Source organism: Ascaphus truei, chromosome 4, assembly GCF_040206685.1.
Source record: "Ascaphus truei isolate aAscTru1 chromosome 4, aAscTru1.hap1, whole genome shotgun sequence".
In the NCBI taxonomy this organism is placed as follows: domain Eukaryota; kingdom Metazoa; phylum Chordata; class Amphibia; order Anura; family Ascaphidae; genus Ascaphus; species Ascaphus truei.
Genome location: NC_134486.1, coordinates 97,531,071 through 97,557,937, shown reverse-complemented (window position 1 = coordinate 97,557,937; position 26,867 = coordinate 97,531,071). Strand labels below are relative to the sequence as shown.

Genomic DNA, 26,867 nt, shown 5'->3' with positions numbered 1-26,867 from the left:
GTCAGTGTCAGTAGTGCATGCCTGTGTGTGTGTGTGTTGTCTATTTGGGGGGGGGGAAATCTCATGCAGGCTCTCCCAGCAGTGCAGTCTGGAGAAACCGGTGGCGAGTCTGCTAGAGAGGGGAGGGGTGGGGGGGGGGAAGAGCGGTGAGGAGGATCTCATGCATGCTCCCCCAGCAGTGCAGTCTGGAGAAGCAGGGGTGGGTGCTCGGTGCATCGCTTTGTTCAGCGCATCACGGGGGGGGGGGTGTGAGAGAGAGAGAGTGAGTGTGTGAGTGTGTGTGTCCAGCGCTGCCTTCCTCCTCTCCGGTGACGACTCCTGGTGGAAGCTGGTTACACTGACGGTCTCTTCTGCCAGCAGTGACATCACTTCCGTCTCCAACGCCATTCACTCCCAGCCAATTTTGCTCGTGGTAGGTGTGCCCAAAGAAGTTTCACTTCAAAAGTGTACAGCGTTCTCGAAACCTCAAAGGTTTATTTATTTATTTATTTTTTCAAATGTGCTATCCCAGTACACTTGAAGAGGAAACGTACAGTACGAGGTTTTGAAAGCTCTGCCCTCTTTAATTTAATCTACAAAGAACTTCTTATGAGGTATCACAATGCCCCACAAATCTGCAATTCTCCATTGGTTTTATGGCATACTGCTGCGGCCGAGTTTATTCGAGCATTTGCCCATTCTCGGCCGCAGCAGTTACCTGGCGCGCGCCGGAGGGTGCCGGGCGCGCGCCGAAGCAGCGGAGGAGAGGCCCGCCGATCGCGGCTTCCCCCTCTCCTCTCTGGGTCCGCCGGGTCCCCCGGAACCCCCTGCCGCCGTCCCCCACATCGCGGGACACCAGGGCTCCCTCGGGGAGCCCTGGACGCGCGTGCAGGGGGCGCAGGCACCCGATGACGCGTGACCGCGCATCGGTGACGCGCGGCACGCCGAGGGCATGCCACTTGCAAGCCGGGAAATCTCCCGGCTTGCGGAACTGGCCACACTTCAATAAAGTGTGTCGCCAGTGTATGGCTTTATATATATTTGGAGTGCTCTGCTTTGCCTATGCTGTAGGGTTTGTGTCCTCGAGATTGTAAGCTGTCAGGAGCAGGACCCTCATTACCTTCCGTATCTGTTTGCGCTGCTCTGTCTTTACTTGTATGTCCTTTCTGTTCATGTCATTGATGTCGCTCTGTATCCCCAGTGTACCGCACTGCAGAATATGCTGGGGCTGTACAAATAAAAGATACTAATAATAATGTGTGTGCAAACAGACTTGCACCTGGGCGACACCATATTTCTTGTGGTTTTCTAGTTTTCACTTTTTTTTTTTCCTTTTTGGTTTACTCATTTTTAACTAGGTAGTCTAGAGCAGGGGAACGCAAAGTTTTGGCGCTGCGCCCCCTACCTGTTTTGGTGTCGTCAAATGACACCGCGGGGTCACGTGACCCCCGTTACCATGACGTCACTCCGCATGACACCGTGGCGTAATTTGATGTCGCTTGCTAAGGCGACGCGTCACAGCAACGCATCTGAACCACGGTAAGTGAGATGCAGAGGTCTCACGTGTTCCACCGGCATTTAATTTAAATGCCTCGGGGAAGAGCGCGGGGCCTCTGCAACCGGAAAAAAAAAACAGCGCCCCCCCCACTTTGCGCACCGCTGGTCTAGAGAATAGTTGTGTTTGTGGTGGGGGAAGGGAGAACCAGGCTTATAGTAAAGGTCAAGCCCACTTGGTTACCCCTGACCCGTGTTTTGGGGTCCTAGAGTGTCAGCTCTTGGGCCCGGGCATTGTGTATGCATTACTGTGACTGTGTGCAAAATATGAGACAATTGCCGTTTGTGTTTTACCGTTTCCAGAGGTGCTGGGATGCCATGCTTCAGCACAGAGCAGGAAAAGGTAAAAATGGGACACAAGGGGTTAATGTATATCCCCACACTCCAGCCAGGTATAAAACTGAGGTTGAAAAAAGGGAAAAATTTGGGAAGGATGAGCCCCCCAAAATGACCAGTGCAGCTGAGTGTGCAATCCAGAAACCTATAACAAATGCAGTATTTTTGCCAATAAATCCGGATAGTTGGGAGTCAAGGCAGGAGTGAGAGCATATGAGGCAAGCCAAGTCAGACAAGCGACTTAACCCCTAATAACAGGAATAGCCTAGCAGTAAAGGAGGGTTGACCGGGGGCGGTCTCTCGACCGACAGCGGACCCCTTGAGTATAAACTGCGGACCCCTTGAGTATAAACTCCGCAAATATGGCTGATTCACCTGGGGCGGCTTGGTAAAAGTAAATAAAGGAACTTACTGCATCTTCTTGCTCCGTCCGGTTCGGCGTGCTCCGGGCTGTTTCACCCCTAGAAGAGGTCTTTGACAAAGCCCCGTAGGGGTGAAACGCGTTAGAGTGCACAAGGGGTCTATTCCCTCTTTTATTCATTTTTTGTTCATGGTTAAATAAAGATATTTTTTTGTTAGCACAGTCCAGCCTTCCGTTTTTTGCTAGCAGTGCCCGCTGTTTTTCTCCCTTCTCTGAGAGGTTCCGTCTAAGACGGAGGTTGGTTTGATTAAAATAGGGTTCAGGGGGAAAATCATATAATGTATGAAGTATGGTAACAATGTTTTTGAATAAGGGAAAAGAGAATGGGGGTTAACCATCCCCCAAGCTTGATATGTTGAAGGAATGTCCTAATGTTCTAATTTTTTGTATGCAAACGATTAGGAGAGAGACATGGAGACTGTTATGATTTTATTAATAGTACCATGTGTGTAAATGCATAAACGGGCATGGCCCTTGTGTAGGTTACAGTTATGTGAGGTGAGGGGATTTACATGACAGGCAGGGGACAGGATACATTAAAAGATTCACCCTGCTAGTTTATGACCGACCATTCCAGGGGGCAAGTAAGCATAACAGAATGCCTGGCTTTTAAGGGACCCTGGGGAGATGCCCTCCAGGATCTATACAAAAGTTAGAGCTTCAAAGGGGTTAAACAGCTGGCCAGCAACTGGGGGGATTCTTTGACCAGAACCAGATATTCTGTCACTGAGCAAAGGGGGTTTGGCCAGGTGGTATTATAAGCTTGTGCAGGCCATGGGGAAGTTGTTCTCTGCTGTAACATCAAGAAGGAGGGGGTGGGGGTGAAGAGGAGTTTTATCACCATCACAGATTTGAACCCCGCTCAAGAGTCATCAGTTCTAAGAGATCCATCTAAGTTTTTCATGAGTCCATCAGTTCCATCTTGTGTGAATCACCTGAGATTTAGTCACATTGGAGAAGTTCCAGCTCTGAGTAAATCGTCTACATTTCTCAGAGGATAAGTGACCCGAATTCAACAGCAAGAGGCTACAGGAAAGAGACGTAGCCTGGAATATTTTGCTGTGTTTGTGCAATTAGGAAAGATTAGTTTTGTTATCCCAGTTTCCAAAGTAAGTGTGTCTTTTTACTGTATTTTTGTGTAACATAGTTTTGTGCGTTCATTAGGTGAATAAACGCAATTTATTTTTATCTCTCTGCTTGTTCAATGAATGATCCCTGTAATTAAAAGTCGTATTAAGCTGGGTCCATCGTGACAGGCTTCTTTTATGGCAATGTTTGGGAACCTGTGTCTTGGCAAATGGAAATGACAGTAAGAAAAGATTATTTTTTGATTGCTTTGACTTTTCAGATTTGTCTTTTGAGTTGTTGAGTAAATGTCACTGCTTCTTGAAAGCCGGTATATCGGTAACTGATACTGCATATATTGTTTTATGGTCAACATCAATGTATAACTATATTCAGGTATTTTTTATTATCTTAACATCTGGGCTTCTCCAGAAAAAAGAATGCTAGCTTAGCCTTTCTCTGAATCCCCATCCTCTCCAACAGTGAAGGGATAATAAGTCTTCAGTCTTACAGTATTTTATTTGAATGGGGTTTGTGCTTTGTTTCATAAACTGCATACATTTGGTTCGGTCAGTGTAGCTTGCCTTTGCCGTGCAAAAACAAACTAAAGAAAACGTATAATGCACTGGCAACCTCATGGAAGAATATACAAAGTGTTTTGATGATTAAGGTTACAGTTAATCATTTGTCAAGAGCTTTATAGGAGTGAACCCATGTGTTCACTTCTCAGTCCCTTCCTTTTTCCTTTTCCTTTTCTCTCTTTCGTTTCCTTTTTTTTGCCTTTTCTCCTCCTACATCTTTTTCTTCTCTTTTTTTTTCTTCTTCCAAACCCCCCCCCCCCCCATAGATTTATAAAAATATCACTCTAGTTAGAACAAGCTTCCTTTTCGAGAAAATACGTTAAAAAAATCTTAATAAAAGAAGTTGCCGACTTGTCTGTTTTGGGACACCATACACCCACTGGGAATGTGTTTCAGCCTAGGCTCCTAGAAGTAGTCAGTGGCCATTGTTTTCCATCTCTGGTTGTAGGCTTCTTCAGGAAGCTCTGCCCAGAAAAGTAAATCTTTTTATGGCCTCTTTTTGTTTATCAAAATATTTTAAATATCCGGGATCTGGAGCTTTACAAAGACTATATAATATGCAAACTACTATTTTGTGGTAACGGTCTATGGTGAGTAGCATCTGAAAAAGAAACATGGCAGGATCCATGGCTCGTGTTTTCTTCCTCCGTTTCACAGTACTGAATAGTCATTGAGTTTTTACTGTGTTTTCCCAGTGTCACTTAAGTAGGTTCTTAATCTATATGTATAATCTGCAGCAAGTTGTCTGTTTCATTAAGCCGCTTGGTCCTCATTGGCTGGTGCAGTGCTCGCTATGGTGGGCGCTGCGGGGACAAGAGCCGCCCCTGCGGCAACTTTTTCAGGCAGACATTAAAATTGTGATCAGCTCTAGTGACGGAGCGCTAGGCCACGCCCCCAGGCAGTTTAGCCAATGAGGGCGAACCTGCCGGGTAACGTCATGGCCACTCCCCCATCACGTCCCCCCTGCAGCTCACTGCAGACCGGGAACTCGGCTGCACGCACCGGCAGCCTGGCAGGCGCGTGTGCAGCGCAGGCACTGGGGCCGTAGCCTAACTGTTATTACGTGCGCACAGTCTTGCAACTAAATTGTGGCTGTGCTAGGAGTTACATTCTCATGACTGTTACAGAGAATACCAAACTGCTACAGTGTGTGGTTATTTTAGTTACCCAACTATGTGCTTAATGGGAAACTATTAATAGGACATTGTTTACAATGTTTGACATTTTGTGTGATGTGAGTCGTAATAAAAACAAAACTAGTTCTTTGTTCTCGGTGTACTCTGTTGGCAATGAATATCATCTCTCTTAGATTTATAAGATAGATTTATAATGTTTTATTTAATCTGTTTCCAAGTTTAGGGGGAAAAAAAATCACTACCTGCATTTATGCCACATTTTGTTAGATGGCAGAGTTAATGTTATATTTGCGTGCAACCATGACAGTTGATTCATACTGTGCAGGCATCCCCCCCTCTTCATATATGTGAGCAAGAAGTTTAACCTTGATAGTTAGGCCCATGCAATGAGAAGACATCAGACTCCTGAAGTTCAAAACCCCATAATTACATTTTTCTCTACTGCCATATTTCAACTCTGGATTAGGGGAAGCACGTAGACAAGAAGCAGAGGACCACACTGCATAGTGCAGGAATTCACAGATGCCAATGAGACAGGGCTTGTACTACACAAGGATAAGGACGAGCAATAGCAGGGCCAGATAATATAAGCTTCAGTGGATACAGAGCCTGCAAAGTGGTAGGCAGAATAAGAGGATCGTGTTTAACCTGGCAACTAACTGCAGTTGCCAGCAGGTTTATAATGCATCTTATTGGAGACAGCCAGGGCGCCCAAGAGACCTGAAATATTCAGACACAGGAGATGCTAACCATATTGGTATATAATAAGAGGTGGCACTTGACTGGTTTGTAAACTAACAGCAGAATTCATAATTTTCTAGCTCACAGTTGAGTCAGGAATTTAACAGATGCAACTGAGTCCCAGCACAGAAAGTCTCAGATTTGTAACTTTCAACTCTGTGTTGGAAATCCTGACACTGACAGTAAGAATTCTATGCTTTTAAGAGCAAGGTATTTTAAAGGAGAAGCCTTGTTAAACACTTCTCAGAGAGAGTGCCTATGAATTAATTCGACATTGGTTTACTCTGCAATATTCTGGATTTGAGATCATTAATATCCTTCGTTGGAGTTGACGCAGAGTGGCTATGCTGACATGGACTTCAGTAGAATAAAGCCTCTCATGAGCATGAGTTCTGTGCCAACACTTACTAAATGGACTGTGTGCAATAGCTAGAATGTTTGTATCTTCAAGTAAGGAAGTGTGCCTGAAATGTAAGATTTACAGCTGTTCTGTCTGCAATCTCCTGAAAAGAAGTGAAGTGAAAGACTTGTTTACTCTGAAGTGTCCACAAGCATAGATATGTTTAAAGGTGGACTCCCATGTAGTAATGGCACCTAGGGAACTGACACCTTTACAAAAGTCAAAAAAGTCAATGTGTTTAAAATATGAACATGTATTTAAAATGTTCCTTTCCAACAGAGATTATCAATGAAGTGGATGATTTGAAATATTATCTGCTCCACCCAAAGATCAATGAATCTGAAATAATGCATGATCTTCTTTGTAATATGATTAGCTAGGAAAGGACACGAGACAAACGGAAAATAACCCCAAATAAATATATGGAAGTGTATATATGCTGAACATATTACAGACATTAGGACCCTGTAGTTGTAAATGGGACTGTACCCTTTAGTGTCTACAAATCTACCCTGTATCAGCCAAACTATTAGAAAGTCGTCTTGTAACAAGTCTCTGTTGACAGTCAGATGACTGCTTTCTTGCAAACGCCGAACGGTTTAGAGTGGGTGGCGACGGGTGATGTCATCCGTCGCCGTCGCGGGCACTATACGCGCGGCCTTGCACTGACTGACAGGATTGATTTGAAACTGAAAGGCGGCCATTTAGTGAACTCTAGGAAGCAGGATTTTGCTGATCGATCATGGGAAGACTAATCGATCAGTTTTTTTTTTGCTGCTTGTATTGCCTCTTTAACAGTAAAAACCAATAAATATTTATATACTTTCACAATGATGTAATGGCAAGACAGTCTGACTTACACTTTTAAACAGTACCTTTGGTTATTTGAAGACAATTCTAGTAAGTACCGTTGATCATTGGATTGGAAGATGGCGGTGAGGGGAAGTGCTTTCACTTACAAACTCAAGTTGCTCTACAAGCTCGAGGGTCTAACAGTCTTTGGATAATGGTCTAAATGTCACGTTAAGGCTTCCTTCACAAATAATGGTGTGTGTGTGTGTGTACACAGCCAAATATACACAATAAAATATTTCTGTCTTCTGCCTTTAGGGCTTATTTACAATGCCACATAATGATTATAATAATCATATACTCTTTTTAATTGCCATTATTATGTGGCAGCATCTCTACAGTGACAATAAACCCCCTTTTATATTGCTTTAATTCAATCACCTTTGTAACTGTGCTCCAATTATAATCTTCTACAGAGATTTTTTTTTTCTTTTTCTTGAATGGGTTTCACATTTCAACTTTTACTTAATATCTATTATTTCTCATGGTCATTTATACACGTGCATGTAAAACATTGATATTTTTTTCCCCCAGAATATTGTTATAACTTATTACAAAACAGAACAGAGAACTGCAATTTGATCTGTACATTACATTGTTGGTTCTGTACATTGTCACCTTTTTACAAAGGGGGAGGAAGCAGATGACATCTGCAGGACTGACAAAAGGCTGACAAAGAATGCTTAAATGTATTCCGCTATGTACTGTATCTGTAGTAATGCAGGCTTCTAATCCCTCCTACTATCTCCATATAAATGATGCAGTTCGAGACCATCGCTTCTTTCTTCACTAAAAGCAGCAAAGCCCTTTCAGATGAAAATGTCTAAAAACATTGTGTAATAACTTGGAGCATGCTGGCAAGAGTAGTCACTTGTGACTGTGTGTGAATCCCCCTCAGCAAGTCAATATTGTAATAAGCAAAACTGGTAACATCACTCCATTATTCAGAGAAGCCAACAGCGTGCTTGTCCCTTAGGCTGCAGCATTCATTAAGAAAAGCTTACTGGGCTGAAAGCTGGAAACAGATGATAACGGGATATGATTTTCATATTTAATGCATCCCTTGGAAGAGTATGTGTGCTGCAGATTGATAGAAGAATCAACTGCTACTTTACTAAAAGACTTTCTAGTTTGCCCTATAGCTACCGATGGAATCATTCAGCCAAGAAATTACCTTTTCCTTCTTTTACCTGCTTTATATATCTGCCAAGCAGGCAGTCTAGCTGCCAAGAAAATGTTATTGTGCAGTTAACTGTTTGGTATTAAGACTCTTATCAGAAAAGAAACAGAGGCCACACACTTTTTTTTTTTTTTTACGGTAGAAGTCAGGTTTTAGTTTTGCTTTCTTTGCTATATTAGCAGGACTAAATCTGAGTTTACCGGAAGTTGTTTCTGCACTTTTCCTACCCTGTTGACCGCTATATGGACCATCTGAAAACGTCTTTTTTTTTTTTCAGGGATATTTGGTAGGAAAATGCTAGAGATCTCTTCAGATTCCATTGGGATATGTGATTTTTGTTTTTTTCATTGAATTATTATTATTTTTTTATATATACCTTTTTTTTTCCCAGCACATTTTGATTTTCATATAAACTAGAAAGAGTTGGTCAACTCCCTGGAGACTGAAGAAGGAATGGATTTGTAGGGCATTTTTTTATTTTATTTATTTCCTTTTAATATGTGCATCATTACAATCCGCACAATGATAATTAGCTATGTTGCCGATCGATCACAGGAGAATGGATCGATCGTCGAATATTCGTCTCAGGGGATTCACTAAATGGCTGTCAGTGCAGCAGAAGAGGACCAAAGATGCAAAGTTCTGTGGGGAAGATCATGTGACCAGGCAGTCACTAGATACAATTGGTGCACTGCTAGAGAGAGGGCAGGGCTCAAAAAGGGATGTGCCAGAGCTTGTTTCAAAAGAGCAAGGGGATGTGACTTTGTAAATGGTTGCTATAGAAACAAAAAATGCTTGTTACACTATAATACATTAAACATTTCTTTCAGAGTGATTTAAAAAAACGCTACAAGTATTTTCTCATAGTACAGAACTGATTTATTTTTTAAAAAAAACACGTAGGATATTGCTTGGTCTGCAGCTTTAAGGTCAAAGATGGCCCCAGGTGAGGTACAAGTTAGGGGTTCTTCCACCTTTTTGCTTACTAGGAAGCACATAGAGAAAGAAAGGGTACACACAGCGGTAATCGAACACACAGACACACATACATAATAAGCACATAGAGGGGCTGATGGCCTCTTCTTCCTGTTGCATTAACGCATTTTGGAATCCCCACTGTCCCAGTGGGCCCTAGACAGGTGCCTAGTTTGCCTGTCCATTAATCCCACCCTGCCATCAACTAAACCACACAAAGTGAATATATGCAAAGTGAGCCCACAAACGCTTTCATTTGCAATTTCATTGTCTGTTTTCTTAAAAGCTACTTACCAAATGCAACTTATTTCATGTATAGTGAGGATACAGTTATTCAATTCATAACAGATGCTTTATTGCATGCAAGGCTGGCCTAGAAGTTTAGTTTAATTAGGTGTTTCATTATTTTATAGTATCTGGAGCTGAGGTTTTCTTTGAAGTATATGTACTGTATATGTATATATTGCAATACAGCAGCAGCGTAATTTTGAAATTCACGTTGTGGTGTTAATGACATTATTGAGTTTTATCCTTATCTTCAGATGCATTCACTACATTGTGGGGAACTCCTGCTGCTTCTGCTGCATCTGATCAACTAGCTTCAACTCCAGTCCTCAAGACAGACCACCCCCCCCCCCCCTACCCTGAACAAGTCGGGTTTTAAGGCTATCCCTGCTTCAGCACAGGGTGTGCAGTCTTCCACTGAGCCACTGAGTAAGCCACCTGCGCTGAAGCTGGGATAAACTTTTTAGACCTGCTCTGTTTGAGGGGGGTCTTGATAACTGGTGTTAATCACCCTTCAACTTTAAAATGTAACAATTAGCATATAGTTGCAACATATTCTGCACCAGGGAGATTTTATTTATATATGTGCAGTACCACGGACGGACATATGTCAGCAAAAATAGGCATCTGACAGCAAAAAAAAGTTAATGCAGAAGTTTGGATCACTTCTCCAGAAAATAATGAACTTATTTCATTATATATAAGGGAGAAGGAGTGGCTCAGTGAGTAAAAACACTGACTGGCACTGAGTTTGAAGCAGGGGAACCTGGTTCAATTCCCGGTGTCGACTTCCTTGTGACCTTGGGCAAGTCACTTTATCTCCCTGTGCCTCAGGGCAGGTACTGTGTCTGCAAAATGTCTCTGTAAAGCGCTACGTAAAACTAGTAGCGCTATACAAGAACATGTGTTATTATTATTATTATTATTATTATTATATACAAGTAAGTCCCCATAAACACCTTGGTTACAAACAGAGTGGTATAGCCAAGACTAGCTATGCCCATCTTTATTGCTGCCATTCAAAGGAGAATCTTGGTCGAGCAGGGACAAACTACTTAATGGCAGCAGAAAACAAAAGAATAAATAAGGGTGTTCCTAGCAAGGGTCTCTTTCTGCCCCTTTCACCCTTATTTTAAGAAAATATTGTACTTGAGTATGTATATCTTTATATAGCGCCATTCATGTACATAGCGCTTCACGGTGCTCGTCTCCAATCAGGAAGCGGACCCGCAGGGCTGAGGATAGTGATGCAGAAAAACAGAGTCCTGTTAGAGTATCCGTAGTCGGTAAGCAGGCAGGTCAGGGCTAGCGGCAGTGGTGCAGGGTCCAGTAAACGGGCAAAAGGTCAGGGCAGGCAGAAAGCAGCAAGGTCACGGTCCAGGGTCAGCAACAGGGAAATTCAAACAGACAAAAGGGATAAAGCGTGACAGCGTAGACAACAAGAACTGCAAATGTTAGAACCTTGTTCGGCAACTCCCACCAGGAAGTGCAGCCTTATAGCAGGCTGCCAGTAACCAAATTGAGCAGAAAGAGCAGGCAATCTGGAAAACCCGAACTGGCAGCAAAACCTGACATGGATCAAGCAGAATCCTTATAGTACCCCCCTCTTTAGACGAGAAGTCCGAGCGATCTAAGCCGGTTTGACAGGAAATTTCCGATGAAACGCCCAAACCAGGTTGGGGGCATGGACATCCCTGGATTTGATCCAAGAATTCTCTTTGGGTCCATAACCCTTCCAATGGACCAGGTACTGTAGCCCGCCACGGAATCTACAGGAATCCATTATCTGGCATACTTCAATTTCCTCCTGGCCATCCACCAAGAACGGTCTAGGAGGAGGGACAATAGGAGGAGAGAAGGTGTTCTGGATGAACGGCTTGAGGAGGGAGACCTGGAACACTGGAGGTATTCTTAAGCTATCCGGAAATACCAGTTGACCTGTTTCAGGATTTTGTAAGGTCCAATGATCTTGGGCCCAATTTGAAGGAAGGCAGTTTCAGCCGGATATTTTTTGTAGCCAGCCAAACCTGATCTGTCACTTGAAATGGGGGAGGTGGTGGTCGACGTTTATCCGCCTGGTTTTTTTGCTGCATGGCGGCTTTGGTCAGATTGACTCAGATTCTTGGATCTTATCATCCACTGCGGGAACTCCAGAAACAGGACCTGAGAGGAAGGGCAGAAGGGTGGTACCCGTAGGCACAAAAGAACAGAGATTCCAATGTGGAATCGTGTTTCATAGAATTGCAGGAAAACTCGGCCCACGGGAGGAGATCAGCCCAGTCGTCCTGTAGTTCAGATACAAAACATTGCAGGAATTATTCTAAGGACTGATTGGCCCTTTCCGTGAGCCCATTGGACTGGGGGTGGTACGATGACAAAAAATGAAGGGAGATGCCCATTCTTTGACAGAAGGCCTTCCAAAACCTTGAGACAAATTGGGATCAGCGGTCCGAGACTATATCCGTGGGGACTCAATGAAGGCGAAATATCTTCTTGATAAAGATTTCAGATAGTTCTGAAGCTGTGGGTAACTTCCTGAGAGGAACAAAATGGCTTGACGTGTAAAGCGATCGACTACTACCAGTATGATAGTCATACCCTTGGAGGGTGGCAGTTCTATGATAAAGTCCATGGATAATTGGGTCCACGGACGGGTGTCTATCACGTCTTTGTGGATCTCTGGACACCAAAAGATTTGTTCGAGGAAATCACGTCTTCCTGACCCCCGGGTGACTAGCCATCTTGTGGGTTATGACCCCATTGCAATACCTGACTTTGAAATTGTGGAGGGACAAATAGTTTGGACAAACGAGCGGATGTTGACTTGAAGTTGAACCAAGTGAAGAAGAGAGCCCACCTCACCTGACACGTCCAAGTCTTTTTTTGCTCCTAAAATATATTTGAGGTTCTTGTGATCTGTAAGGATTGTGATCAGAGAAGTTGCCCCCTCAAATGTCTTCATTCTTCTAGAGCCATTTTCATGGCTAGCAGTTCCCAATTCCCAACATCATAATTTTTTTTTTTTAAACCTCTGTAATCAATACATGGGCTGAGAGCACCGTCTTTTTTGGAAACAAAGAGGAAACCCACACCAGTGGGGGAACTTGATTTGCGAATAAACCCACGCTGAAGGTTCTCCAAAATGTATTCCCGCATAGCCTTGGTTTCTGATTCCGAATGGGGGTAAGTGCGGCCTCGAGGAGGGATGGCCCCTTGGAGCAGGTGGATTGCACAATAATAAGGTCGGTGTGGCGGTAACTCCTTTGCCTGTTTTTTGTCGAATACATCGGCAAACTCCTGATAAGAAACTTGAAGGCATGACGAGGACATCTCTGTAGGTAGCTGAACTTCGGAGATAGTGTGTGAGACCGGAAGGCAATGTTGTCCCCAGGCTGTCACTTGATTGGTCGCCCAATCGATCTTAGGGTTGTGGTGCCGCAAAGGACCAGTGGAGTCGAGGGAGAGCAAATGACATAGAATGACCGTGTCTCTTTGTGAAGTGCCCCAACCGTAACCAGCAAAGGATTAGTCTTGAGGGTGATGATCCCTGCTACCAGAGTTTTTCCATCAATGGCCACTACCGCTAATGGAATCTCTCTAGTATGGAGAGGAAGGGAGTGGAGTTCCGCATATGTGTGGTCAATGAAATTATCTGCGGCTCCTGAATGCACAAAAGCCTCAGTGAAGATCGTGACTGGTCCCCAGGAGAGTGAAACCGGCAGGAGCAGCTGTGAAGGTTGAGATGGAGAAGGAATAGAAGGAATGCCCAGAGCTGGAGCTTTCCCAATTTTTAGGACTATTTCGGACAAGCCAAATTATTGGGGTTTTTGAGGACTGGTCTCGCTCGGTCTGTCGTTCTCGCATCCGAAGATCTATTCTGATACAGAGAGCAAATAATTCCTCCAGATCCTTGGGGGTGTCCCAGCAAGTCAGTTCGTCCTTTAAACAGTCGGCCCCTGCCAAAATGCTGCCAGCAGAGCTTCATTGGTCCAGGCCATCTCTGCAAGAGAGGGTTTGGAATTCAATGGCATACTGGCCCACTGTACGGGTTCCTTGCCGGATTCAAAGGAGTGAAGCAGAAGACCCGCGACCGGGAGCATCAAAAACTCTTTTGGATGCTTGGAGAAAGGCAACGGCGTCATTAACCAGTGGGGATTCCTTTTCCCAGAGAGGGGAAACCAAAGCCTTGTCTGTCAGTAGGGAAATTACGTAGACTAACCTACTGTAGATCGATGGGTGCAGAACATGGAGGGCTGGAGTTCGAACTGAATTGAACACTGGTTCAAAAATCCTCTACAAGTCATAGAGTCCCCTCCGTAATATAGAGGTTTTGGGATCCATGGTTCCCTTGGTGTAGGGAATGACAGAGCTGGCGATGGAGACACTGCCAGAAATGGCGGTGCAGGGGTAGAACCCACCTGGATTGTATCCAGCCGGGTGAAAATGTCCTGAAGTCGGCTAGAAATAAGTGCCACCTGTTGGTTTTGCTGGGCAAGGCGTGTCTCATGATCTCCAAGCAGTTCACCTTTGAGAGATACGGCTCGCTCTACCTCAGCGGGGTCCATGTTAGGCCAAGCAAAATGTGACGGTGCTCATTTCCAATCAGGAAGCCGCTCCGCAGGGCTGAGTTAGAGCAAGCAGAAAGCAGCGAGGTCACGGTCCGGGATCAGCAACAGGGAAATCCAAACAGACAAAAGGGTAAAGCGCGACAGCGTAGACAACAGGAACTACAAACGTTAGAACCTTGCTCGGCAACTCCCACCAGGAAGTGCAGCCTTTTTTGCAGGCTGCCAGTATCCAAAATGGCCAAATTGAGCAGAAAGGGCAGGAAACCTAGAAAACCCGAACTGGCAGTTAAACCCAGCACGGATTGAGCAGAATCCTTACAAGTAATACACGTGATAATCATATAAATAATACATAATGGGAAGAAGCTTTCAGATATAAAGTGACATTTAGGAAAAGGAGTCCCTGCCCCAAAGAGCTTACAATCTAATTGGTAAGTAGGCGAACGTACAGAGACAGTAGGAAGGGGTTCTGGTATATGCGTCTGCAAGGGGCCAAGCTTTATGTATGAGGTCTATAGTATGTCATGGAGCTACTCATATGCTTCGTTAAGGAGGTGTGTCATAAAGGTGAATAGACAGGGTGATTGTCGGATATTGAGGCGAAGGGCATTGCAGAGGTGCCGGGCAGTCAGTGAGAAAGGTTTAAGGTGGGAGAGGGCTATAGGCACAAAAGGGGTAGAGAGAAGACATCCTTGAGCAGAATGCAAGAGTCGGGATGTTGTATAGCGAAAAATTAGGGCTGAGATGTAAGGAGGAGCAGAAGCGTGTAAAGCTTTAAAAATGAGGAGGAGAATTGTGTGTGTGATACAGGATTTTATAGGAAGCCAGGAGAGGGAATATTATTTATTATAGGCTAAAGCTGTAAAATTCCGGACATTATTGAAATCCCTGCTCTCTGATTGGTTAAAATTCAGGGCATTATCCATTCAGTAATGCCCGGAATTTTTGGCAGCTTGCCAAGTTTTTATTTCTAGCCAATCAGCTTTTCCTTTGTCAGAACAGCTCTGAGACAGAGAAAGGGATTGGTCAGGAGGCAGTGAATATGTAGCTGCAAAGTAAGTGTTTGTCTGCAGAGTTTGTATGTAGCTGCAGTTTCTGTCTGTCTAGTGTGTGTGTGTGTGTGTGTGTGTGTACACAGAGGGGGTGGCCGTGTGTGGATATAGATAGCTGCAGTGTAAGTGAATATAGAGGTGCTTTAATGTATTTACCATTTTAATTTAAAAAAAAAATCTATATAACTGTACAAAAGTCTCTTATTTATGAAAAAAGCCTATATTTGGCCTATAATAGTAATAATTTACTGTTTACTCAGAACAGGACATTACTGCCCAATAATGCCCTGGCCGGACGAGTTGAAAGCCTGAAGCGAATCTTCAGACCTTGTCATATCAAAATACCTTCCTTTTTAAATACAGAATTTTTCCTGTCAAAAAGAGCATTTAATCACCCTTTCCTCAGTACTCAAAGAATGTAATGAATGACTTACATCTACAACGTGTGTGTGTGTGTGTGTGTGTGTGTGTGTGTGTGTGTCCATATATCTTATTAGTCATTTTATAATCGGTGATAGAACACTTAATTAATCTTTTGATTATTGTCTGAAACTTTATCCCGGCCACCTCATGATCTTGTGCCATGTCACACACACCTTGATCTATTTTCAATCCGTGTGATCGTGTAATGCATCCTATGATCTCTATGTAATCAGTGATGACTCATGTCATACTCTAATCTCTATTTCATGAAGAATGATCACCTGATTTAAAATGATCTGCATTTAATAAATCATTGCTGATTGTTACGCGTATTGAATTGGGATTGTGTTTTTTATCCTAATCCTTATCGAATTAATAGTGATCTCATGTTAAAATCGCTGTAAAGTTGATCAGTTGGCATCCTGTTGAAAAAGCATTGACTACCTTTAACATAAACCACTACTGAATACCGCAATTTCATTTTGAATGTACTCGTTATTGCATGTCATAGTTTGATTTCTGCCTATCAAGTTGCACATATTGTGACAGAGGTGCACTATTCCCGCTTTCATTTCTGATTTCCACCTTGCCCTGTTTTCACATTGCTAATTGTTAAAGAGTACATTGCTAATTGTTAAAGAGTGCTGTTTGTATTAGGTGAGTCTTACTGCGCAGTTGCTTAAAACTGCAATACCAACATAATCTGTTCCAAGGGATGCTTTATGTGAACTTGATACACAATCCAACATTAGTATATTTTGTATTTTAAAAAGGGAACCTTTCTTCAGCATCTTAAAAGCATCTTAACATTTGCTCTTCTATAAATGCATGCAGTGTGGTGGGAGGGGAGGGGGATATATAATTTTACAGTCTACAATAAAGCCCCACAACCTCTATTTTACAGATGCTGCAAGTTTCACGACAGGCAGAAATTAACACCGGCGTAAACATGTCAAGAAGAATGTATCATCCTGCAACAATCTTCATGGGCCGCCAAATGTCAGCCAACTCAAGCATTGAACATTGCCTTACACAGAGGAAATCTCCCCAGCCCACAAAGAGCTTTTCAATTTCTGACCCACATTCAGTCAGACAGGCAGCAATAAACGGCAATGTGACAGACAGCTGTGTAGTACCAGCTAATAGCGATATTCAGTGCTTAAATAAGCCTGACAAAATAGATGGGGAGACATCCTTCCAGATTAGTCAAAAAATGCCGGTCACATCCATTGCATCTTCTGAGGCTGGAAGAACAGACCGTGTAGAAATCGACAAGACTCAAAGAGGTAGGAAACATTTAGTTGAAAGCAAGCAATCTGCACAACTTCGCTCACAGACTCGGGAAAGATTAAGTCCAGACAACAGAGCAAGGGATTTACAGTATGACAGCCCAGGCAACAAGGTGGAAGATGCATTGATGTATGAAAGCCTGGTTACTAATGAAGAGAGATTTACACACGCAAGCTCCTCTGGATCTTCACCTGATGCCTGTGATTACATAAATAAACAAACCTCAGAGAAACGTAGCGGCTGTGGAAATCTGTCAGGTAATGATGAGTTTACTTTTTTCACCCTAGGGATATCTACAGACTGTGGTTTTTTTACGTCTGTTTTGATATCATAATTTTCATAGTCTGGTCACAAGTCAGCAATTTCTAGCAAATATTTGGTAGTCCAATTGCAAACGAGCACGGGCATGCTTAACATGTTGACTTGACTTTATCTGTGTTTTTTTTTTTTTTAATGTAGGAATTGTTGATAGTTCTTTACATTAAGTAATATGGGCACATCATGAGTGCCTGCACCATGTATGTATGTATGTCTTTATATAGGGCCATCCATGTACAGCGCCTCACAGCAGTAATACACGTGACATAATAATAGAACACATAATGGGAATAAGCTCTTCAGACTTAAAAGTAACATTAGGAAAAGGAGTTCCTGCCCCAAAGAGCTTACAATCAAAGTCATTTTTAATACTTGGAGAGCAGAGAGCTAAAGGGACTCGCAACAAAAGACAGAAAAGGGTTAGAGCTTGCTGGGGTTGTGCGTTGGCTTAAGGGACTTGACTATTGTCACACTGAGCTGAAATTGCACCGCGTACCAGGTTTTCCCACTGCATAGACCAGACCCCTACCTGCAAGAGCTCTACTACCAGCTTGTCACTTTCATGTTATATTACACATGATATGCTATAGCAACACGTATAACTCTTTAGTTGTTGGGTTCCAGTTGAGAACATTTTCACAGATTCATAACAAAATCCACACCGCACACACTGGTCCATATTTGCTATGAGGTGCTGCTCCAAAATATACCTTCCAGTGTCAAAAGGTGTTTGATGTAGAACCACTGAAAGGTGTTTTATGGCTTAGCATTGCTTAATAAATATGGTTTTATAAGTTTGTTTGTTTTCTTCAAAATTGGGGAACTCTTTCATGTTCTGCAATTCACACTTTTTTCTGTTCATGTAAAATCTGACAACTGTCATTGTTCTGCCCTATTTGCGTCTTGGAAAATAAGAGAATTTTAAGAAAATTCCTTGAACCAGAACATTTTAATTACTGAAGAAGGAGAAGACATTGCTACTTGCTCTCTGTTTTTAATCAAAGTTTTTGCAACTTCTTTGACTGGCACGAATGTCCAACATTTACCATGAGAGCAAATATTTTTCGCATCTCTACTGAAAAAAAAAGAATCAAACATTTTGAAGGAAGGTCAATTTATTTTTGCTTTTCGTTTTTGTTCTTAACACCTTTTGAACCACCAATTCATTTAGCATTTATTCTATTATTCTGAAATCATTGCAGCCTAATTGTCAGGAAGCAGAGGCAAAAGGCAAAGACAATTTGAGGAACTTATGGAGAAGCATGCTCCCAGTTTCCCCTCATCTTAACGACGTTACTATTGTTAATTGGCTATATAGTGTTCAATGTTTCTGGTAGCCATTTAGTGTTAGGACCTGCATTCATTTTGGTTTACCTTGGCGTGGTATGCAGGCTTATGACGCTTTGGCCAAAGGGTTTAACTAAATAACCAAGTAAATATTATTATTATTGAAGTATTTAAACTTTATACTTATTACTTTATATGTTTTGTCAATTGGATGTAGCATTGGGCACCCCTGTCTTTTGTTTGGAAAGCATATTGTGCCAGTTTCCCCTCTCATCTTAACGACGTTACTATTGTTAATTGGCTATCTAGTGTTCAATGTTTCTGGTAGCCATTTCTTTCACCCTAACAATACATGGCCAAAAAAAATTAAACATCTGTTGAATCTGTAGGGAGGTAGGACTAGAGCAGTTGTGCTTGAGACGAGAGTTATGAATGAGCAACAGCTACTTTGGGAATAAGACCCATACAGTTTTTTTCTTTTGTTTATTTTGAAAATGTTCATTAATTATAAAGGTGAATGGGGAGGTTTACACGGACGTTCACAGAGGTACACAATTGGAGGCTTTTATAAGGTGAAATTATAATAAGGCTTTATTGTGCCTTTTCCTTTTCACCAGGAAATCATCCAAACACAGGGGGGGGGGGGGGAACAAAGCTTAATTCCCTTGGGAGTATTTCTAGTGAAATCCCATGCAATTCACAACTCCTAGTTAAGCAGGTCTCCCAGCCCCAAACACATAGCATGACATAAGCAGATATAAGAAGTCTCTTTAGAATGAAAGTGTTATCTGTTAGCTGCTGTAGAGTAAGCTTCTCTGCTCTCCTGGAACCGCACCCTTGCGTGCACAGAAAATCAGCATCCAGGTTTAGAAGTCTTATTTGGTGTCTTGCAATCAGCTCTGCTGTTTCTTCTTGACAGAGCTCAAGACAGGTCTGCTCCAGTGATCTGTGTTCTCCAAAGTTCAGCCCACAAGTGAGCTAAGGAGTCACTTCCTGTCTCAAAGGCAGGCTTTTTCTACCACCTCTAATCAGGCAGGTGGTGTTAGTTAATTTGCTACCAGCAGTTAACCACCACACTGCTGGATTAGAGGCACATTTGTGAACAGGGATAAGTCCCCTGTTACATACCTCCCCTGTTTGTGGGAAGCTCGGGCTTACCACGGCCAAAGCCCATCCTTCCACTCTCATTCGAGATCTGTGACTTGAATGAGAGTGGATGGAGGAAGAGAACCCTCTGTCCCGCTGGGATTGGAGCCCTTTCTCCAGTTTATTTTTGTCTCCTCCCGAAGGTGCTTGAGGTCAGCACTCCTCAGTCGCTCGAGGAGGACTTTTTCCACGTAAAGTCTTTTTATCGCGTGCGCGGTCATGAGATTTCTGTTGCGTCGGGCACTCCTCTTTTTGTAGACAAAGTGTATGGCAACAGTTGTAGAGCAGTTAGGACTAGCCCTTAGAGCTTTCTGCTCTTGAAGCGGTCTTTCTGCAGTTTCTCCACACCATGGAGTCGCCAGTTCAGCTTCTTTGGGACTGAGTTGCACCTCCACCTCCTTTTCCAGAGAACGTCCTATTTTTTCAGCTTCCTCAGCTAAGGATTCTTCTGGCTTTGATTCTGCACTCCTACCTCTGTTTGTTGCCTGTTGGGCCGCTGTAGGTTTGGCTAGTGCTTTCTTAGGTGGCTCAAACTTCGTAATTTTGTTTTGAAGTTGCGTGGAGTCCGCAACGCTCACTGTACCCTTGTCCTCACGGGCATTAGTTACTGTGGGATACTGGTGCTTGGGCAGAGCCAATACTTTTTTCCGTATTGGAGGAATCTGTAAGTTACTGGCCTGCAGAGTCTCAATCTGTTTGAGTGCGTCTTGCAAGTCTCTTCTCAGGGAATCTATCTGCGCACTTTGCTTCCTCTGAGTCTGTATCAGAGTCTCCTTCATATTCTGGAGCTCTGTAATTTTTGTCGTCAAGGTTGCCGCTGCGTCTGTTTTCTCCTTGGTGTACTGACTCAAGGGAATGGAACAGTCTCTCTGTCTCTCCAGCTCTTGCTCCAGTTTCTGAGCCTTCTCACGCTCCCTCTCATACAGAGTCACCTGGTATCGAAGCTCCGCTTCCAATGATGCTCTGAAGACATGCAGCGTGGCCTTAAGCTCCTCATACTGCTCTGTGGGGACGTACTGGGTATTCAGACGTTCCTGCAGCGCTTGTACCTCTTTAGCAGCCTGCAGTTTTTCTTCCTGTAGCGTTTGCTGCTTCTCCTCAGCATACTGGAGGTGTGTACGCAGACCTTGCAGTTGGTTCTGCAGTCGGTGCTCTGCTTCAAACTTTTCCTTGACTTCTTCTGTCAACTGAAAATGTTCTTCTTTCAGTTTTAAGTTTTCTCTTTTTAATCTTGAATTTTCTCTTTTTTCAGTCTCTGTATTCTTCAGGGCTTCTTTGCAGTCCTCCTTCCATTTACGCACATCTGCTTTGAGAATGACACTCTCCTGGCGTGAGACTTTATTCTCTAAGTTGAGGGTCTGAAGCTCCTTCTGAGAGACTTTGAGATCTGTATCAAGATTACCAATAGTTTCTTTAGCAATGTCCAGCTCCTCAGTGAGACTGTGTAGTTCCTTTCTGGAATCTTCCAGGTCTGTGCGGCAGCTGTTTGTCTCATAATGTGAGGCATCCAGTGCTCTGCAGAGTGTCTGAACCTCTTTCTGAGATACGTCCACTTCTATCCGGACACTGTTGACCTCCTGTTGTGAGGCATTCAGCTCTATACGAAGAGTGTGAACCTCTTGTTGGAAGACTGTCATCTGCTTCAGTGCCTCCTCATACTTCTGCTTTATCGTAGCCACCATTTTATCAGATTGGCTCTGCTTTTCATCCATGGCGGAAATAGTAGCCTTTGCAGTATCTAGCTCAGTCTTGAGATCCTCCAATTCGGTCTTAGCCGCAGAGTAAATTGCGAGCACAGTCTTCTGTAGCTCAGCATTATTTTCTCTCTCCCTTTCCAATTCTTCACAGAGCAGATCTCAGTCATGCCTGGCATTTTTCAGGGCATCTTCAGGGCTGGTCAAGGGATCGTCACTCACTGGTTCTGGCTCCACTTCCCTGGGATGGTTGGTTGAGGGTTCCTCACTGTTTGCACCGGACAGACACTTCTTTGGGGTACACGACTTCTGCCTTGGGCCCTCTGGATATTCGGTTACCCGCGGGACGAATTCTCCATTTTCTCTAGGCTGCAGGGCAACTCGGTCCCCCTTTTTCTCCACAGGATCTGCGGACGTGTCTGTTCCTTCCACGGTAAGCGAAGAACCGCTTTTCTTTTTCTTTTTCCGCTTCTTTGTTTTGGATGACTCCGTCCCATCCGGAATACTGGGGTCTCCTTCTTTATTTGATACTTCAGCAGCTTCAGGCTTTTCTTGCAGTTGCTTTAGCTGCCAGAAATATTGGGTGATCTGCTGCTCCCGCTCTGTCTCCTGCTGATCATATTCATCATCAAAGGGAGCGGTCTTTTCTGTTCGTGCCAAGTTCAGGCACCCCCACCATTCTTGGGGTGTTTTGTGGGTGTGACTCGGTTCGGGTTCCCCGTAAGAGAGGTCTTCCTCTTTATTGGACTGGAAGGGCCACTCTTCCGTGGGGTAGGGTTCATTACAGAAACACTGCATCTTGTCCTCCATTTTTAGGCTATCAGGTGTAATTTTCTTCCTGACCTCAAGAGGCGCTATTGCAGCTGTTGCCACTGTATTTGCTAGAACCCCCAATGGTGGTAGTCCTACAGGTGTGCATATTTTGCTTGTAGAGGTCGTAGTTCTCACAGGCATCGCTGTAGAATTTTTCTTTCTTGAATAAGTTTTACAATATCAGCAGTCGTGTGCATGCATTTTCTCTCATCAGGTATACAAGATGTGCAGTTGCTAGGTAAAAAAAAAGTCTATTTGCTTTACACCATTTTCTTGCTAGGTGCAATCTCCCCGCTTCAGCAACAGAATTTGGTTTTCTGCCTGAGTTCAGGCATTTTCAGTCTCATCTTTGGGTTTTATGGCATTCACATTTCACACTTTGGGTGTCTGTTTTTGCTCCCAAGATATATATAGGCAGACTTTTTTACTTGCAGAAAAAAAAAAACATTCTTTGCAGTGGACTATTTCTTTCATTCCCGGCAGGGTGACTCAACATTCAGCAATTGGTTTTGAAAAACCTTTTACACAGTTCAGAAATCACTTTTTCCCCTATAGGGCAATTTTACACTCAGCATTTGTTTGCTAAAAATCCCCCTGCTTCAGCACAGTCTTGTATCAATTTTCACACTTTTCTGCATATACTCCATTCACAGCTGGTAGTCCTATGCGGTGTGGCAACCTTTATTTTCAAAATCAGTACCACTCGTGGGTCACCATCTGTATTCACTGCTTCAGCTAAACTTTTGAAAACAACAAACACCTATCCCTTTTAAGGGCTGACTCACTTCTTGAACCCTGACTATGGCTGAAAGGCAAACCCCCTATTTCAATGACCATATTACACTTTGTGATAGGCAAAATAAGGTTTAGCTACTTCAGCAGTCTCTCTCCTCTAGGGATTTGGGCAAAGAGTCCATCTGTGGTTTTGTAAGTTTCAGTGCAGTGTGGTTTCAGTGGTGTGTATCCCTTTAACTCTGATCTCTGCTGCATGAGGTTTTTTTCTCAGACTGTTTGTAGGCAAAAAGCATAACAAAAAAAAATTCACATCAAAATCTCCGGTCCTTTTTAACTTCAAAGACACCTCTTGTCCCACTTCGGACACCATATGTATACGGAAGTTCACAGAGGTACACAATTGGAGGCTTTTATAAGGTGAAATTATAATAAGGCTTTATTGTGCCTTTTCCTTTTTTATCAGGAAATCATCCAAACACAGGGGAGGGGGGAAACAAAGCTTAATTCCCTTGGGAGTATTTCTAGTGAAATCCCATGCAATTCACAACTCCTAGTTAAGCAGGTCTCCCAGCCCCAAACACATAGCAGGACATAAGCAGATATAAGAAGTCTCTTTAGGCTTTTTCTACCACCTCTAATCAGGCAGGTGGTGTTAGTTAATGTGCTACCAGCAGTTAACCACCACACTGCTGGATTAGAGGCACATTTGTGAACAGGGATAAGTCCCCTGTTACAGGAGGTATACAAAAAATAATAAACAGGGACGAGGAAAGGGACATGGTACATTTCATTTACATTTCTATTTGAAATGCACATTTTCAATTCAGATAAAATAAATAGCTAGAAAATTAATCTATACAGTATCTTCATATAGGATATAGGCTGAGCATACTCTAACGTGTAACGTGTAGCTCACCACGCGACCGCTAGGCTGAGGTAGGGAATTGTGTAAACGCCAACCCACAACCGCGAGGGCGCGCCTTGAGTGTAGATTGATCTTGCAGGGTTAGGAGTATAGAAGGTAGAGTAGGCATTTAAACTTGCCGGGTCTGGATTGGAGAGTAGCGGATCGTTATGGTACTTTGCCAAAGTCAGGATTGGAAAGTGGAGAGTAATCGTTGCGAGGATAGCCGAGGTCAGGAGTAGAGAGTTCAGAATGGTCGTACGTAAGCTGGGTCAAGAGAGGTACAGATACAACAGAGGGATAGGGAGTGATCACAGGACCATACCAATTGAATAATGTAGTCAAATATATAAGTGAGGTAATCAAAGAGATGGGTGCAAACTGTGAACTAAAAAGTGAATCAGAAAAAGGGGGGAAGGGAAACACAAAATGAATGTGCACCCTAAAAGAATTCACTTATATGCACACCAAACGAGTGTAAAAATGAACTTTTAATAAATTCCTTAAAACATATATTACCAAAGTAATGTGTAATGTGAATTAAAAATGTATTAAATCAGAAATATCTGGCATCCGTGTCTTTGATTATTGGAGTCGTGCTATCCCAGATGTCCACTTAATATTAGTGGGATACCAGAGACAGGGATAGCACGACTCCAATAATCAAAGACACGGATGCCAGATATTTCTGATTTAATACATTTTTAATTCACATTACACATTACTTTGGTAATATATGTTTTAAGGAATTTATTAAAAGTTAATTTTTACACTAGTTTGGTGTGCATATAAGTGAATTCTTTTAGGGTGCACATTCATTTTGTGTTTCCCTTCCCCCCTTTTTCTGAGGTACAGATACAAAGCAGGGGTCAGGCAGCAGGAGGAACAAGGCAGGATACAACAAGGTATAAGGCAGGGATGTAGCAAGGCACAGCGTCACACAAGGTTATGCTAAGCAATGAGTGAACGAGCAAGGCAGATATTTAAGGAGCCATCAACCAATGAAGAGCCAGTGCGGAGCAGAAGAGGGGAATCCGATAGGCTGCTGGGTCACACAGGTGTGCCCTATGACACAGCTAAATTAGAAGAGGAGGCGGAGCTACGTGTCACGCGCGTCGCCGACGTGGAAGACTGGCGACCTGGTCGCGCGTCACTTGCACACCACGCATGCCCCTCTGTAGAGCGTGCCCGAGTCTTGGAGGCGGTACAGAGCGCGCGCTGATCCGTACGCGTCACTGGGGTCAGGGGACGGAGTCTGGTGCACGCGTCACTCTTGTACCGGGCAGAGACTGGGAAGGAGGTTAGAGGGGAGGCTGGGTGAACGAGCGTGCCACATGCCTGTGTGGAGGCGGGGCTTGGAGACAGAGCCCGCGGGAGGACAGACTGCGCGCAGTCCACGCGCGTAACAGGACCATCAGATTGCGCATCCTAGGCGTCTGTCGTGGCAGGGTTTCTCAGGTGAGGAGAAGGTCTCCAGCTGCCAGAATGGCGAATCCTCACACCCCTACAGTTTAATAATATCTGTTTCCTCTCCATTCTCAATTGTAACTATGTGTGATAGGTGTCCTAGCTTCAATAATTACTGAGATAACTCTGTTAGGTGTGCCCTGCCCTTACGTAGCATTACTTCCAAGTACTTACACATCAGCCATGGTGGAATGCTTTTTACTCCAGGCTCCCGGAAGGAGCCAGTTGCCTTTTTCTTCAACCGTTGTTGGTCGGTTACTTCATTAATCAGTAACAAATGGGACTTGTTGTTTCCATTATGAAAACGTGCAACAAACATTCCTGTTTAGACTGAACCACACCCTTTTAAACACAGATATTTTATGACATGTATATATCACTTATTATGTTTAATTGAAATTAAGTCAGTTAAAAAATGGGGATCCTTCTCTAAATATTTTTTGGCCTAATGGTACTTTGGGCAGGCAAAAAGTGAGTGGGGAAAGCTTTTTCCTAATATTGTACAGGGTGCTAATTTTCAATATTTTAAGTTGGTATGTCAAGGTGAATTATTCATTAGTATTTCAATTAAATGGCTGACCTAAGCATATTTGTATCTGTTTATAGATGAGGTACAAGCAAGTCGGCCCATCCTTAAACAGGAGGACAATGAATTTTGTGACAGCAGCAGCAGTGGCCTCACGGTTTCTATTAGTGAATCAGAAGAGATAAGTTCTGCTGACTCACTTGACATGGTAGATGGAGGAGAAGCCAAGCCCCAGGCTATAACATCACCTGAGCCTGAAGAAGAGGTTGCAGTAATGATAGCTAATGAAGGAACCACAAAAATAAATGTCTTTCTTACAACAGAACAGAATTCATATGAGGAATCTTCATCTGTTTCAACAATAAGTCAGTAAGTTCTGAAATAAACTTTACAACTAACTTATGTGGCATCACTTTAAAGCAGCAGAGCAACGTCGCTATTTTAATGTATTATTTTTGTAAAGCTCCTGACCAGTGAGGCTGCGAGGTACCCTCCCCTTGCTAACCGATACCCACATATAACAGACAAGTAATGACAGACTCGGTTTGGCGGTATAAAAGGCTGCAGCTTTGTTTATTAAACAATAATAGAGTAACCGCTAGTCCCTGCCAGAGAGCTCGCTTAATGGGTTAAGTGAAGGGGTTCAGCCAGGAATTGGGCTGCTGCCCCTGTAGCTAGCTATGGCTCCATGAGCCGGCCGTTGTCGTGAGTGGTTTCCCGGGAGTCACGTTCAGTTGACCCCACCCACTTATGACTACCCCCGGGCTTTATCAGTCCCGAGCCCCATCTGGCAAGGACAAGCACTTACCCCCCAAACTGCTGCCACCAACGGGTCTATTTAACCCTCTTAAACTAGGCCCATGTCGCCAAACCCGCTAGGACCCTCTCCAACCCTTCCTGCAACTCTTTGTTGAACAAATCTGCCCCAATCTCTGATAAATGTACGCCATCAGCCCTAAATAGAGCCTTCTTTCCACGTCCTCTTTCTTAGAGTCCCCTTTTTTGGTTGACCTTGCCAACGCTTCCCTATAGCCTGGAAGTAGAGGTAATATCTCCATGTATTCCCCTGCCCAAATCTTATCCTTAACCTCTTTATGTAGATGTGATCCCAACTCTCTAGATCTGGCCGTGGAAGAGTC

At 43.5% G+C, this 26,867-nt stretch overlaps 1 protein-coding gene across 1 annotated transcript in view; it reads left to right on the top strand.

The window, feature by feature from the left end:
• The window catches only part of KIZ (kizuna centrosomal protein), a 147,613-nt gene that overhangs the window by 30,033 nt on the left and 90,713 nt on the right, over window positions 1–26,867 (top strand). The window contains exons 4-5 of the mRNA XM_075594941.1: window positions 16,453–17,095; window positions 25,809–26,097. Coding sequence (XP_075451056.1) covers window positions 16,453–17,095; window positions 25,809–26,097 — 932 coding nt within the window. The remainder of the gene's footprint in view (window positions 1–16,452; window positions 17,096–25,808; window positions 26,098–26,867) is intronic.